General features: G+C 36.8%; 1 protein-coding gene across 4 annotated transcripts in view; it reads right to left on the bottom strand.

The window, feature by feature from the left end:
* The window catches only part of COL12A1 (collagen type XII alpha 1 chain), a 113,497-nt gene that overhangs the window by 46,942 nt on the left and 51,153 nt on the right, over positions 1–15,402 (bottom strand). For all 4 annotated transcript variants that reach the window (XM_074333209.1, XM_074333207.1, XM_074333210.1 and 1 more), the window contains 13 exons: positions 14,262–14,401; positions 13,578–13,707; positions 12,099–12,241; positions 11,659–11,788; positions 9,120–9,260; positions 7,911–8,036; positions 5,345–5,484; positions 4,940–5,072; positions 4,810–4,836; positions 4,317–4,459; positions 1,833–1,962; positions 1,274–1,413; positions 713–842 (listed from right to left, as the gene is read on the bottom strand). In XM_074333209.1, the coding sequence (XP_074189310.1) occupies positions 713–842; positions 1,274–1,413; positions 1,833–1,962; positions 4,317–4,459; positions 4,810–4,836; positions 4,940–5,072; positions 5,345–5,484; positions 7,911–8,036; positions 9,120–9,260; positions 11,659–11,788; positions 12,099–12,241; positions 13,578–13,707; positions 14,262–14,401 (1,653 nt within the window). The remainder of the gene's footprint in view (positions 1–712; positions 843–1,273; positions 1,414–1,832; positions 1,963–4,316; positions 4,460–4,809; positions 4,837–4,939; positions 5,073–5,344; positions 5,485–7,910; positions 8,037–9,119; positions 9,261–11,658; positions 11,789–12,098; positions 12,242–13,577; positions 13,708–14,261; positions 14,402–15,402) is intronic.

The following is a 15,402-nucleotide window of genomic DNA, read 5'->3' on the forward strand; positions in this document are numbered from 1 at the left end:
TTGAAAAACAAATTAAACCCACATATTAACTCCAAACTCTAGTTTAGCCAATAACATCTTTCTAGGTCACTAATCTTTTAGCAAAAAAAGCCATCCATAGTTGCTTCTGTTTAGCCATCAGCAAGTATATTTCTAAAGCCAAAGAAATATTTATAAGTATGCACAAAAGCCTTTAAGCAGTACTACAAAAAACAGTAAAACCGCTGTAAACTGGTTTTAAAGATGTTAACGGCAAATGAAAGCACAGAGATTTTTAATGCCAAAAAGCACTCCTTCAGAAAACAGAGAAATGTGCAATCAAGCAATGTGATGAACAAATTTCAACAATTCACACTATAAAAGCCCATTACAAATGCAAGATTGGGGGGAAAAAAAGCCCATTATACAACACTGTTTCCCACAAATGTATAAAGCACAAAGCAAAGCTCAGTGAATTTTTGTTAGTGAAAGAGAATACTAATGATTGTATATACACATTTATAAATCTTAAAATTATCATTTCAGAAGACAAATGTCATTATAATTTTTTTTTTTATCTCCTACTCTAAAATAGTAACAGTTGACGGTGTTTGGGAGTGAATTATGGGTAATTGTATGCTTTTATTCTATCATTCTGAATTTTCCAAATTATCTTTAATGGGTCTGTATGACCTTTATAATGAAAAGCAAAAATTTTAATGAAAAAATTAGATTTTTGTGCCTTCTTACTTACATGTCCTTGCAGTATCTGATGTGCGTCCTCCATCACCATCAGTATAAACAGGAACTACTGTAACAGTGTATGGGGTATCTGGCTGCAGATTCCTAAGAATGGCATAATTGGTATTCCCAGGGATTGGTACCTAAAGATTTAATAAGATATAAAGTACTTGATTTGAAAAACGTGTAAGAGAAATAATACTTCAAACAATAAAATACTCAAAATACTAATTCAAGACCAAGTCAAGAAGCAAGCTCTGCAATATTGGAATATAATGATGTGCCTTCATATAAACTGTTACAGGGTTATAATGACTTCTCTAGACCGCTACACTCACCCTAGGCTTCTCTTTTAGAACTTCCTGGAATGGTTACTTCCCCCAGCCCTAACCCTCCTCAATCCCCTTATCACACAGACACTAAGATTCCAATCTATTACCCACTGTCAAGTTCTATTAAATGAATATGAACTTCTTCAGTGCTAAAATAAATTGGTTAACTCCTTTAGCTCCACTTTTAAATCATTTCACTACGTTTAAACAAACATTCATTTTTCACTACAGGAAATAGTTACCAGTTCCTCTGGACCACCTGCTGTTTGTGTGTAGAAGAGCTTGTACTGACGAGGATTTCCCTCTGCATGGTCCCAGCGAACATTCAAGGTGCTGGTAGAAGGGTCATACACTCTTAGGTTCTTCACAGTATTCAGAGGTTCTGGAATGTGCAGAAATCACATCACAGTATGATCTTAAGCAAGCACACACGAAACACAGGCTCACTGATATCTCCCAGGAATCCTGGAACGTAGCAGGCACCCCATAATGGGTACCCAACAAATATTTGTTGAAGTAGTGAATAAATGAAAGAATGTCTGTGGTAATCTGGTACACATCTCATTTCTCCATGAGATAGTTTGGCCCCAGAGCTTTTTTTATCCTAAAAAGTAATAAATGTCTTTCTCCACAGAGACAGTTGACTAACTCCAAGCAAGGATATTAAAAACAATTAATATCATTTTTTAAATGCATTTTAAAAGATTAGCAAAACTCTGAGTCACTGTGTTTCCAGATAAGGACGTGATGCTGTTCCAGTGGTAATTATTAAAGAAGATACAGGAGTCTGGGTTCACTTACTGGTCTTGCCTCTTCCGGTCATCCGACCTCCTTCACCATCAGGATACAGGGAGGATACAGTGATTGTGTAAGGAGTGTCGGGCTTCAGTTTCTGCAGGACCACACTGTTCTGTCTTCCCCCTATCGTGGTCTTGAGTAAAACAGGAATAAGTGTTAACCTTGTTCTCTCCATCTCACTATTAGAAAAAGCTCTTTAGGCAGGGAAGCCATTTGAGATCCTTGCCAAGGTCTGGAAACACGTACTGCAGTGAAGGTTTAAAAGCTATCTATCTTATGGTATCATTTTAAATGTAAATTATGCACCTTGAATCACAAAAAGGATTCTAAGCCTTAAGCTGGTGACCTCAAAAAACTATTTCCATTTGCTCACCTCCAGCACTGCCAAATTTCATCCATAACACATTTCACAGATCTCTTCCCAAAAAGGCATTAATCATAAGGGAGCTACAAAGGAACTTGAAGATAGCAAAGGAACTTCTTACTTTTTTACAGATGTTTTTCATTTGCTTTAGAAACACATTAAAATGATTCAGCAAAAGATCTAAAGCTTTTGGTGTTTCCCCCAAACACTGCCACTCTAACAGTATTAGCTGTGTAAACTACGTGACCAGACCTTTTGCCAGGACACAATCAGGCAGGGGTTCCCAGCCATCTCCATGATCCCACCCTTGTGGTACGATGCTTTTTAAATTTCTTCTAATTACAGAGTTTTAAGTATTGTATTCATTGCTTAAGGTCATCTAGCTATCTTGCTGAAAGAAAATTTGTATGATTTGTTAACAGCTTACCAAATTCAGATGTTTCTCCCACACTAATTAAAATCGCATGAAAAAGGCATGCTGCCCACAATGAGTACACATGTGGATGGCTGGGTGCACGAGCATAGTCCAGATGTTTCCCACTTCACACCCATCCTCTCAAGCAGCCTGAGTTCCAGGGAAAATCTCAGGGAATCACTGTAGCCATTCTCAATGTCAGCAAATTAAACTACAGTGGCTAATTTTAATAAATTTAAAATTTGAGGCTATGAAAGAAAAGTATCAGTTTGATACTTAGCGAATCCAAAAGTAGCCACTTAATAGAATTAGCCTTATGAGTAAGCAGAGGGATGTCTGCCTACTTCTGTCCAGAGCTCCAAGATAATTCTGGCATCAGTGATTCATTACTTTATTTCTGGACTAGCATTGAAATGCAAAGATCCCTAAGAATAAGAAACCTAGAGGGATTATCAACTCATACTTTCCAGAGGATAATTTTATGAGACTCCATCTAATTACAACAAATAGTTGAGAAACAGTTACAGAGATTCAGGACAGCAGTTGGAGGGTCAGTATCACGGTGAAGTTTAGCCTGTTTTATAGTTTTACCTAAATCTGGTTTGGCACAGACAAAGAGATCTACTTCTGACATTAAAATATCAATCCATTAAATGTGTCTTGCTTATTTTATATAGAAGCCAGTTTATTACAGTTGGTATTTAATTTACTGTTGATAACCTATTCAAGTAAAATACACGAATTTTCAATCCAAATACATTAAACTACCTAAGTCTGGTTCTATGGAAACCGCGAAAGGCCAACTGAAAAGTCTCACTGGGGGTGGGAGGGTTTCTGGTTCAGCGTAAGATGTGTGACTGATTTGCTGGCGCTCAGCTAGTCAAATGATTAAAGGTTAATGACTCATATCTCTCTAAGGCTATGTGAGGAATTATAATGGACCCCCCCGCCCGCAAAAAAAAATCAACCTCTCCAAAAGAAGTATTTGATACAAATCAGAAAGCATCACCTCATCTGTGTTAAAATCATGGTGCTTCCTGAGCTAAGATAATGTGTGTAGTTGTAGACACACATTTCATAAAAGCAAAGCTGGAAAAAGTTCAAAGACAGACAACTAAACTAAGCAAGGTGAATAGACAAGGGCTCTGTTAAAAAAGGAAAAACAGAGAAGATACAATAGATGAAGGCTGAGTTTACAGTCCTACTGTATTTCTCACAAAATTCTATTTGAATAAATATAAAAAGAATTTTAAAAAAGTATGAATTACGATAACAGGTGCCCATATCTGAAAACACCAGATCTAGGAGATACCCTATGTCATGCAAAAAACGAACAAAAGAAAATCAAATAATGGAAATTTAGGAACTTTTGAGCACTGATTAAGCTAGGGAGATATAGATTGAAAATTTAAATAGACTCAAAAATCTAGATATCTTCGTGGATAATCCAATTGTGATAGCTTTTTAAGGGAAATGTGGACACGTTGAGACACTTTCCTGATGCTGTGAGACAACCATGAAGAGCAACTCTTGTCTCCCATGAGGACATCTACTGAGTTTCCATCAGGGATGGAGTCAAATAATTCCATCCAATACAGTAAATCTTACATCTCTCAAAATAATAAGTATGACTAACCAAATACTGCAGTGAAGAATTTTGAAGAGGAAAGGGTAGAATTGGTCTAATAGTTTTTTCAAAACAAATTACCGTTTGTTCATTGCCTTCGCCTGTTGAAGGCTGGTAAGTGATTCTGTATTTCTGCACACGCCCACTAGCAGGATCCCACTTAACCGTCAGGCTGTTAGATGTTGCATTGTACACCTGAAGGTTCCGTGGCCCGCTTTTTGGAGCTGAAAGAAGAATGTTGAGAAACAGAATAAGAATGTGGAACAAGGCCTCCCTCCAAAATATGCACTGTTCCCAAGGAAATCAATAGAACCATATACTTATAGGTTTAGCACTAAATTAGACCCATGATAAATCATGGTTATCAAGTCTTAAATGACTCTAACAAATAGCAGCAAAGCAAAGTTTTTCAAGAAAAGAAGGCCTGTTTTTAAAAGGTTCCAATCAACACCTTACAATTTAAAAGCAGAAGGCCTGTTTGCGACAGATTTTGTGGTATTTTTCTTTCATTCATTCATTCATCTATTCATTCATTATCTGGACATTCATATAATTCAGCAAATTAAATTCTTACCTTGTGTTGTTAAGGGTACCAAACGCACTAGAAAAATAGAGAGAATTTGGGAGAATATTACTAATATAGCTAAAGCTCTATTTTTTAAATTAATTTTAAAATAACTATGTCCTGAAGGATGAACACCTACGTGTGCGCTCACTGCCAGTCAGGTCATCGCTTTCTGACTCATCAGGATAGATGCCAGTGATAGAAATTTCATAGAGAGTGTTTGGGTTCAGGTTTTCAAACACCAAACTATTTTCATCTCCATTTAAAATGGTCTTAGGAAAAGAGAAAGAAAAAAACAAACCCACACGAAATTAAGTCACCACATACATCATATACTCAATGGCAGTTTGCTGACATTATTTACTCAGATGTTTCTCCTGCTTTGATTCATGCCATGAGCTCAAATGTCACTCGTAGGAAAGGATGCTTTTCTGACAACAGAGTTAATACATATTTCAAAAAGATTTTCTATAATTAAATGGGATTTTTTTAAAAAAGAAAGAAAACAAAGGGGGAAAAAAGAAAGAATGAGAGTTAACACTACCTCCATCTTATCCGAGCTTCCAGAAGGTGCCCAGGTTATTCTGTAGAGAGAAACATCGGAAGCTCCATGATCCCAAGTTCCTCTGAAACTCTCTGGTGTTACTTCAGTAATCTTCAGGTTTTTTGGTGCCGGCACCTTGCCTATCATAAGAAAAGGCAGGATTAAGTTCTTTAATGTGATCTACAAAGTTAGTAATAATACAACTGCCTTGTTTTATTTTAATGGACATGGAGAAGCTGGCTGAAAACATTGCTCAGAACCAAATATGTCACCAAGTCAGCTCATTTGAAAGATAAATAAGAGCTCTGAAAGCGGGAAGCTCTGTATGGCTATAAGAGGGGATTATTTATGTTCTATTAAAATGGTGATGTATTTTTTAAAAAGGTACCATTAGTAATACTTTTCTAACTCAGTGGTTCCTAATCATTTTGCATCTCAAACTTTTTGAAAATCTAATGAAAATCACAGACTCTTTCACGCAGCAGTACACTAAGCAGAAACTTTGGCATGTAATATCGGAGAGTGCATGAACCTTCAATGGTCCATGAAATGTTATAATCTAAGTGATCCATGCGTAAGCTTTTCCTATACTCACTAAACTTAAACACAATGTGAAACAGACTGTACTGACTCTACCCAGAGAGAGGAATAACCCCGGAGTGCTGATGACTGCTGAAATCCCAATTAAAAGGTCCTCCATTACACAGGCACTCTAGTTTGCAGCACAAGCAGCTGGAAGTGTCTGCCACCAGTTTTGAGCTTTCATTGTTAAGCATTTCTTTATCTCCTGGTAACCAAAGCCAACTACACAATACCTGGAGCCATCAAAAAGTTGTTTCTTATAATTACAATGAAAAAGCTCATTGAGATATAATACCACTTTCACAAGCACAACTGCCATCAAACCATCTGTTAAAGATGAACTCTGGGTGTATCTAAAAGTTATCAGGAAATCTTAAGAATTAAAAACATATATTGAAAGTATGAATTTAGTATACTAAATTACCGGCTTTCACTAGCCTTTTTTCCCTCGACTTCTTTTTCTCTTTACTGCACGTTATGTTTATGTAAAGCTGTCAGTCTACTCATATGCATCAATTTTTATCTCTAACCACTACCCTTACCGGGAAAGTCCTGAGGTCAAGAAGGCAACTGAAATTGCTAAGAGATGTCACATGGTAAGAAAATAGCAGACGTGGATACTGCCTGATGTTAAGGCACAGGCTGTGACATTTGACAAGATGTACAGACAGCTGAGCACTAATGGGGAAGCTTTTGAGCCTCTGGTGATGGAGTTACTGGACAGGAATTAAAAGTTCCAGGCCATGGTCTGATCCCACCGCTAGCTTACTGGATGAGGTTAGTCAAATCATTTAAATTCTCTACACCTGTGCTGCCCACTATGCGAGCACTAGCTACATGTGGCTATTGAAATGTGGCAAGTCCAAACTAAGATACACTGTCAGTGTAAAATTAATACACACTGGATTTCAAAGAATTATGATGAAAAAAGTGAACTATCTCTTTAAAAATTATACTGATGCATGTTGAAATAATAATCTTTTAGATATATTGGGTTCAACAAAACACATTTTTAAAATTAACTTGATCTGTCTCTTTTTACCTTTTGTATTGTGGCTACTAGAACATTTGGAATTACATATGTGGCTCCCATTATATTTCTCTGGAATCCTGCTGGCTCTAGACCTCGATTTCTTAACTACTATTTAACTAGGATATTATGGGCTGAGTGCAGTGTCAGGCACTGGAGATACAAAATTGAACAAAATAAATATGTCTCTGCCTACATTAGTAGGGAGCGAGGAGAAAGTAGAATAGATTTCTTTTAAAAAAAAGACCAAGAGGCAAACATAATTGAATTGAATGCTATGGAAGTACCATGAGAGGGAGAGAAACTGAAGTCCCTCAAAGAGGCAACAGAATGGAGCAGGGAAGGAGGGGCGAGGCAGGTTGCTCTGCATCTCCCTACCTTTCCACTGTGGAAGTCTGCCCTTCCTCTGAAATCCAACAGCATACAATCTGAGTGCCATATACCTCACCTTCCTTACATGATCCCATGTATTCTTAATTCATTGTCTTATCTCCACAATGAAATCATAAACTATCGAGAGCAAAGATACTTATATTTTGTTACCCCTGATAGTCATTTACCTATAGTGAGATGTCAAAAAATATTTGATAACTAATGCAACTTTTCCAGAGAAAATATCCAACCTACACCACGAGTGTACTTTCTTCCCCCCACCCCACCCCACCCCACCCCACCCCACCCCACCCTACCCCACACACCTACCAGTTAAGCATCTAGAAGATGAATTAGTGACAGTGGCTGGTAGAATAACAGGAGGATAGAAAATATTATAAAAGAAATGGACATAAAAGTAGAAGAGGGGAAGAAAATAAGTGAAAAACAATCTATCAATCCAAACATATTAAACACTGACAAAAAAAAATAGCATTAAGAAACAAAATGACCCAGTAAGGTTACTTATGCGTGCATGTAGTATTGTTTCTCAACTACCAATTAAGCATTTGCACAACTCACGGGTAGTTTCTTGAGCAGTCACTGGGGGAGATTCTCCTTCATCATACACGGCAGAAACACTGACTGTGTACAGGGTTTGTGAGACGAGCTCTTTGAGATGCATGTTGGTCCGTGACTTGTCCACTTCTACCTAAAACAGAGCAGTGGAACTATTTTTACAAAGGGTTTAGTTGTGACATCTGTCTGTTGTTTATTGTACCTCTCAACACAAGATGGCACCAGAAATAAGCAATGTTTTCCAATTTGCATAGAGTCCAGGAACTGAAGACAGTTTATATGTTTCTGAACAGGAAAAAAAAAGTATGTACTAGAGCCATACGGGGCACTATTGTTTGGTAAATGATGACTGCCTCTGGATTCAAACAACTTAATCGTTTTTCACCTGTTTTCCCCCTTTGTAGCACTGCCGTATTCTTTTCAGAAATGCTCTCCTGTGCATTATCTCATTTGCTATTCACAAGAACCCTGTGAGACCCACTAGTCATTGTACCTGTTTTGAAATTTAAACCCAGAATAAAATGAATGTGTACACATGTATAGATTATCTTTTGTATAATCCAAATGACCAACATAGTCAGTAACTGGGTGCTTAGAGGAACTATTTCTATATTCTAAAAATGCCCCTAAGATGATATTAATGACCCCCAAACATACACAAGTTTTAAACCCATTCACTGGTGAAGCCCCTCAATTTACTCTCACTTTGAATTAGGTTGTAATGGAAACAACTCTCCACCCCAGTATCATCTCACAAATATTCACTGTTGAAGGGACATTCCTCTAACAACATATTCGTCCCTTCTTTCTGTCCCTTTCAACTATCCTATCTTCCTATTATCTGACAAACTCCTCCACATCCCCTTGCTAGCTTTTATTTTTAGAAACATAATTGATATTTTTTAATAATTCATGGACTGCAGAGCATCATATAAAGCGTCTGGATGAAAAGGAAATACCATCTAGATTCTACACCTAAGGGATGATGTTTTTGAGATTATTATCATACAGCAAAACATTTTTAAACTAAATTCAAGACAGTCCAATATATTATTGATATTCAAAAAATGCTTTATGAATATAACAAAGTTTCAACACTATATTAATAAACTGACAGCATTCAAAACATGCTATCAACTATACGTGTTTAGTTTCTTTTTGTATTAAACCTACAGGAAAATGAATAATTTCAAACTCACTCTAATCTCCAACCTACCTCTTTGATACCCTCTTCTGGTGCTCTGTAGCGAACAATATATTTACGAACTTTTCCAGGCGCAGGATCCCAAATGACATTCATGGTGCTATGGGTTACATCCCTGAGTTTCAAATCTTGAGGTTTGGGTAAAGGCACTGGAGATGCATGAGAAATTAGGTCCAGATGTGATTCTCAACCACAAAGCTCTAAAGAATCCACACAAACTTTCAAGAAGTTGTTTGGAGAAAACTTAAAGGTGTGCAGCAAATAACTAAAAAAAAATGGTTATGATGATAAAAGTACTATGATTCTACCAGGTAAAGTCTACCAGTTGACTTTAAAAAGCCAAGAAGGTTTTTTAAAAATAGGATAAATTAAAATTTTTATGACAACTCTACTTCTCATTTATGTTAACTTCTTTCACTCTATTTACATATGCTCTTACTTGCTATTGAGCTATAATAAATCATAATCTACCATAAATGTATTACTCATGTTTCTTTACCATATATTTAAATTGGTTAAGACAGTAAACAAAATCAATAGAGGTAAGTGTCCCTAAGAATATGATTGGGAAAAAAATGGTTATGAGAGTGAAGAATGAAGATCGACAAAATTTAACCATCCAATAAGTCTATAAGAAAATTTACAGAAGCCTAAATGGTTAGAAGATAATAAAAATGTGTTGGTCAGTAGATGATTGGATAAAGAAGATGTGGTACATATATACAATGGAACATTATTCAGCCATAATAAAAGCTGAAATACTACCATTTGCAACAACGTGGATGGATCTTGAGATTATCATGCTGAGCAAAATAAGACAGACAGAAAATATTGAGAAACATATGATGTCACTCATATGTGGGATATAAAACTGAAGGCAACAAATGAACAAGACAAACAAACAAAAACTCATAGACACAGAAAACAGTTTAGTGGTTACCAGAGGGTGAGTGGCAGAAGGATGTTATAGGAGGATAAGGAGGGTCAAATATGTGGTGATGGAAGGAGATTTCACTTTAGGTGGAGAACTGACTCTGGGTGGTAAGCATACATTACAATATATAAGTGATGTATTACAGAATTGTACACTTGAAACCTATATAATTTTACTAACCAATGTTACCCCAATAAATTTAACAACAAAAAAGAAGAAAATAAAAATCATAAATTTTTAACAAGCCAAACAAAGCTTTACCTAAAAAAGAACAGAGAGAAGGATAACTAATGAAGAGGTTTTCTTTTGTTGCATGAGATACATTTCACTCTTTCTAGCTGCCCATTTGACCAATTTCCTTTGTCTCTCATTTCAACTCTGTACATCTGTCTTTCTGAGTCTCTCTCTCTAACTCCATGTTTCTGCACCTCCATCCCTTCAATGTTTTCATCTCTCTGCATCTCTCTGTGTTTCCTTCCTCCTCTGTTGCAGTCCAGCCCTATATCCAAATCCGTAACCACATTTTATCTTTCATCCCACTATGGATCTTCTCTCCCAGCACTCTCAGAACACGTCTCCATCCCTGGATGGCTCCGCACTCTTTCCACCTGCCACTAGCCAACAATGCCAGACAGGTTCTAACATATAAAAGATGATTATTTGTTGTTCATGAATTTATACTGTTCCACCTTGCAGCGTTCTTTCTCTTTTCTGCCCCATCATGCTTCTGTCTCAGTCCCCTTTCCCCCTTGAAGATTTCTGCCAACTTCTTCATTTCCTTAGAATTGTGAGCTGAGACTCACCAAATTTAAGGCAAGTCATCTATCTCAGCATGCCCACCTCAACAGCATGAGACCAAACTACCAGCTAGGAAAGGCAAGTATCCTAAGTGCAGTCATTGTCACTTTTTAAGCAAAAATACCTAAATGCTAGTGAAACAAACAGGAAACACAAAGGGGGCTGATCAACACACACAAGAGACATGCAAACCACAAAGGAATCCATAAACTTTACCCTGCTTTGTATTATTTATCGGTGCTTTCCCAACGCTTAGCATCGTGACTGGAGTATAATAGTTGATCAATATGTTTTTGAATTGACTTAACTGATTGATTCATTTAATTGAAACAGACTTATTCATATGTGCTATAGAGTTACTATTTCAACAGGAACTTGGAACATCTTGATCTTAAACCTAATATTTTCCTCCAAAATCACACTCAGCCAACTTCCCTTCTCACCAATGCTGTATACCCTACATCAATGCTGGAGATCCCTCCAACAAGATCAGTTGTTAAATGTGCCACTATTTTATGTTCTATGCCCTGATTGACATCTGGCCAAGAACAGTTGTAGGATAACATGGATTGTAAGATACCTCTCAATATCAGGCATGTTAAATGTGGGGGAAAAAAATGCAAATCCTAAAATCAATTTAAGGTGCTGTCATAAGTCTAGAATTAATCTTAATTCTCAAATTTGATTGCTATAAGTAACCCTGCAACTTATGCACATATTATCAAATCATTGTTAGCATCATTAGGTAAAAGAAAAGTTCCAATAATGTTATGTTTGTAGCAACAAGGAAAGAAAGAAAGCTCGCGATGTCTTACAGGTGACTTCCCGAGCAGTGACAGGGTCACTAGTGATGTCATGCAGGGCGGCCTGGACCTTGACTATATACTCAGTGTTGGGAAAGAGGTCAGTCAGCTGCACGTCGTTCACCGTGGGCCCCACACGCATCTGCATATGGACAAGCGAAGAGGAAATGAGATGTTCAAATCAAATGTTTCCAGTAATTAGGGACAGCCAATTACAGCCCACTTGTAACCACTAGATTATAACACGAATTTTATTTATCATTTTTCTGAACTGCATTTCCTTTTTCATGCCAATGTTTTCTAAAATGTGTCACAGGTCACAAATCTAATTTCCTATTTTTCTGTTTTGTGTATAAATGTATAAATGAGTTCATAATAACTACATTTTAATGAGGACGCTAAACTGTAAAGTCTCTGGAAGATCCAAGGAAAAAGAAACAAATGTCTCCCACCTCTTTGGGTTTTGTCGGTTTTGTGGCATTGATGGGTTCATATGACAAGGTGTAGCCAGTAGCCCCTCCCACTGGCTGCCACTGCACGTGCATGGTGGTAGGGCCAATGTCATAAATATTCAGGCTGACTACAGGGACAGGCACTGTTGGAATATAAAAGCAGATATCAGTCTAATTCTTTTCATTCTACTCATTTTTTAATTGTTGTTTTCTACTTAGTTATTTATATTTGTATATGCTGAATAGAGAAGAGGTTGCTGTGAAAAATCAGTGAGAGTTACTATAATCCTTTCCTCTTCCTGCAAAAACCCAAGCCCATTGTTTGTTGCTACCTCATATTCAGGGCTGTATGTTACAACTATTTGATAGGGAGAAAAAGTTTAAATTTCAAATGAGATTCCAGTGAGTCTATATGGAAGCCAAAATACATACCCACTTCCTGAGATTTCAATCTCTTTTTCTGAAACATCTCTATTTGACTATTTTCATTCTTCAATCACAGAATTTCATAGATAAGTAATCAACACAGTATTTTATTTCCTCTTTCTTTTAAAAATGTTTTTAACTGAGAGTGCCACACATAAATATCTGGAACGTAGGCAATTTACGGGCTTTCTGCAGTCAAGCCCATGTGACAGAGTAAAAGGTTGGTTTGCAGCCTCCTTTTCACTCAACACCCATATAGCTTTCTATTTTCTGTCCAGAAATCGAGTTTAAAGGTTTAAGGAATTATCAGCTGAATCCTGCCTATTATGAAATACTTTATTTCCCACCTTCCCACCTCCTGTTGTCTAATATGAAGGGAAACGAGAGAAGAGATAAAGACCTGAGGAACTGAGCAGTAAGTAGGATCAATTCTTGCCTTGGAGAGAATGATACTCACTCCTTTCTCTTATAAGTGGCCTCCTTTCCTCCTGGAGCCCAGCCAAGAACATAGGAGAAGGAAAGAGTATTTTCATAGGGCCTCAGAAATACTACCGGGAATAGAAGCGAGGAACATCTCTCCTAAAAGCTCTATTCAAAGTCAAAGCCGTAGAACTTCTCTAGTAAAGACCAGAGGTCCAAGGCCAGAAAAATATGGGAAACCTCATTTACAGCAGAAAGATCTGGCCATCAACAGAACTGAAATAGATCATCTCTGCACAGCTCCTCTTTCTAATCTTAGTTCCACTCCCCACATGGCACTTTTCCTTAAGACATGAATAACTCTATGAAAAGTACTTTTCTCTCTAAGTTATCTGTGGCTATGACGACTCATTCCACCAGTGGGGTCCCATGATGATGGCAGGAATAGCCAGTAAGAGCAGAAAACCATTGAGTATTTATTGAGCACCTGCACAAAGAATGCATTCGGTAAATATTTGTTGAGTGAGTATTGAATAAATGAATGATTTGGGAGACTGACAAAATCCCACATGGGCTGTCATCTCTTTATCTTAAAAAACAAAACAAGAAGACTTTGTTTTAATCTTGACTTACAGGTTTTTTCTGTGCCCTTCAGAGGCTCGCTATATTCATCTTCTACCACAGAATACACATTCACATCATACTCAGTTTCAGGCTTCAGATTTTTCAGTACTGTGCTACTTTCCAGTCGGCTCACATAAAACTAAGGGAGGAATATTTAAAAATAATAACAACTTATGTTATAATCACTTTCCCCTTTTCTACTACAATTACCAAGCAGTTAACTACAATGACTTAGAAATTATATTTCAATGAAGCCATTGTCTTTTGTTTTTAGATACTACCAGATTACAGTGAGATCTTGAACAAGTCATATAATTTATTCTCGCAGCTGTTGCTTCCTTATTTGTAAAAGGAGTGGGTAAAACTAGATCATCTTCTTCTTCCCTTACAACTTTATGATTCTACTATGAACTAATGAACAAATCAAGCATCCTATAATTAAGTTTTAATTAAAAATCATATTGGTATTCTTCAATTCTTAGAAACCATAAGAATCCAAGCAAAGTGCTTTGCCTTTAATTAAGACCAAATGGAAGTGCTTGCCTAGCAAGGAATAAAAAGCATATTGTTGACTCAGTTCTGTAGTGCTCTGTATCCCTCTTGCTCTCTTAACCCAACATTTTTCTCAGAGCCCTAATGAGGAGGACCCAATCTCAACATCAAGAAGGAGTGGGTTGTAGGTTGTCTACTCACTTCTTGGCGTTTCCCTCCAGAAACTGGGTAGTATTCCACTTTATATCTATCCACACTGTCAGTAGGAGGTGTCCAGCTCACTCTAAAAGAACGATGGGTTCTCTCAGAAATAACTAGGTTAGAAGGTGCTTCCAAGTCACCTACATATGGAAATAAAGTACATACACTTTTTTCATTATTACATCAAGGTGATGAAGTTTGAAATTACATTGAAACAGTATTACTTTCCATATTAAGATTGTACACACATTCTTTCACACATGAAGTCACTGCAGTAAATCAGTATAGTGGCCCATTGCCCATAAGACCTCTCTGAATGGGTGGCCAAAGGGTTTTTCAGCCTCAGAAAATTCAAACCTGAGTTCATTGTATTTCATTAAAACTTGATCCCATTCTTTCTTATGGGACCACCAGTTTACCAGTCACCTAGACTCAAAACCTCTGAATCATTATTTGGATACTTTCTCTTCTCTCTTGCTTGTAATCAATTTATAATCTAATAAATGTAATAATTTATAATCAATGTAAATACTAATTAATAATCAATAAATAAGGATTTGGGACCTGACAATTCCACTGTCTCTATCACTGCTGGCACCACCTAAGTTCACTGCACTAATTATCATTTTGATTATTTATATTCATAGCTTATCTCCCTAACTATAGTTTGCACCCTGTGAGAACAGAATTGGCACCTTATTCATGATAAGTCCCCCTACAGAATCTAGGTCAGTGGTAAGAGAAGCTAACCACTTTTGTACTCGAGGGAGAGGAAAAACAAATAAGTTTTTAAAAATTTGGTAGTATCATACTGTCTGTGATTGTGCTCTCTGTAGGTAGAGATAGGTGAAATGACTAACACAGAAGACCTAGAATAAATATCAATGAAAATGAAATTATTAAGTTCAGTAAGACCACTAGAAAGATGTCCAAATAAAAATGGAAAGAAAATTAATCCAGTGACTCGACAAGCATGGCAAATCATTCTCATATAAATTCTTCCTACTTTCTTTGTAAGCCAAAGTTGGGGAAAGGATTTCCATTCTTAGTATCCTAACCTTTATTATACTTGGGTCATAATCAAACCTACAAAATTATCAAGCAATTTAACTGTCTGGGAAACCAGAATGAATGCAACTAT

Source organism: Rhinolophus sinicus, linkage group LG05, assembly GCF_036562045.2.
Source record: "Rhinolophus sinicus isolate RSC01 linkage group LG05, ASM3656204v1, whole genome shotgun sequence".
NCBI lineage: Eukaryota > Metazoa > Chordata > Mammalia > Chiroptera > Rhinolophidae > Rhinolophus > Rhinolophus sinicus.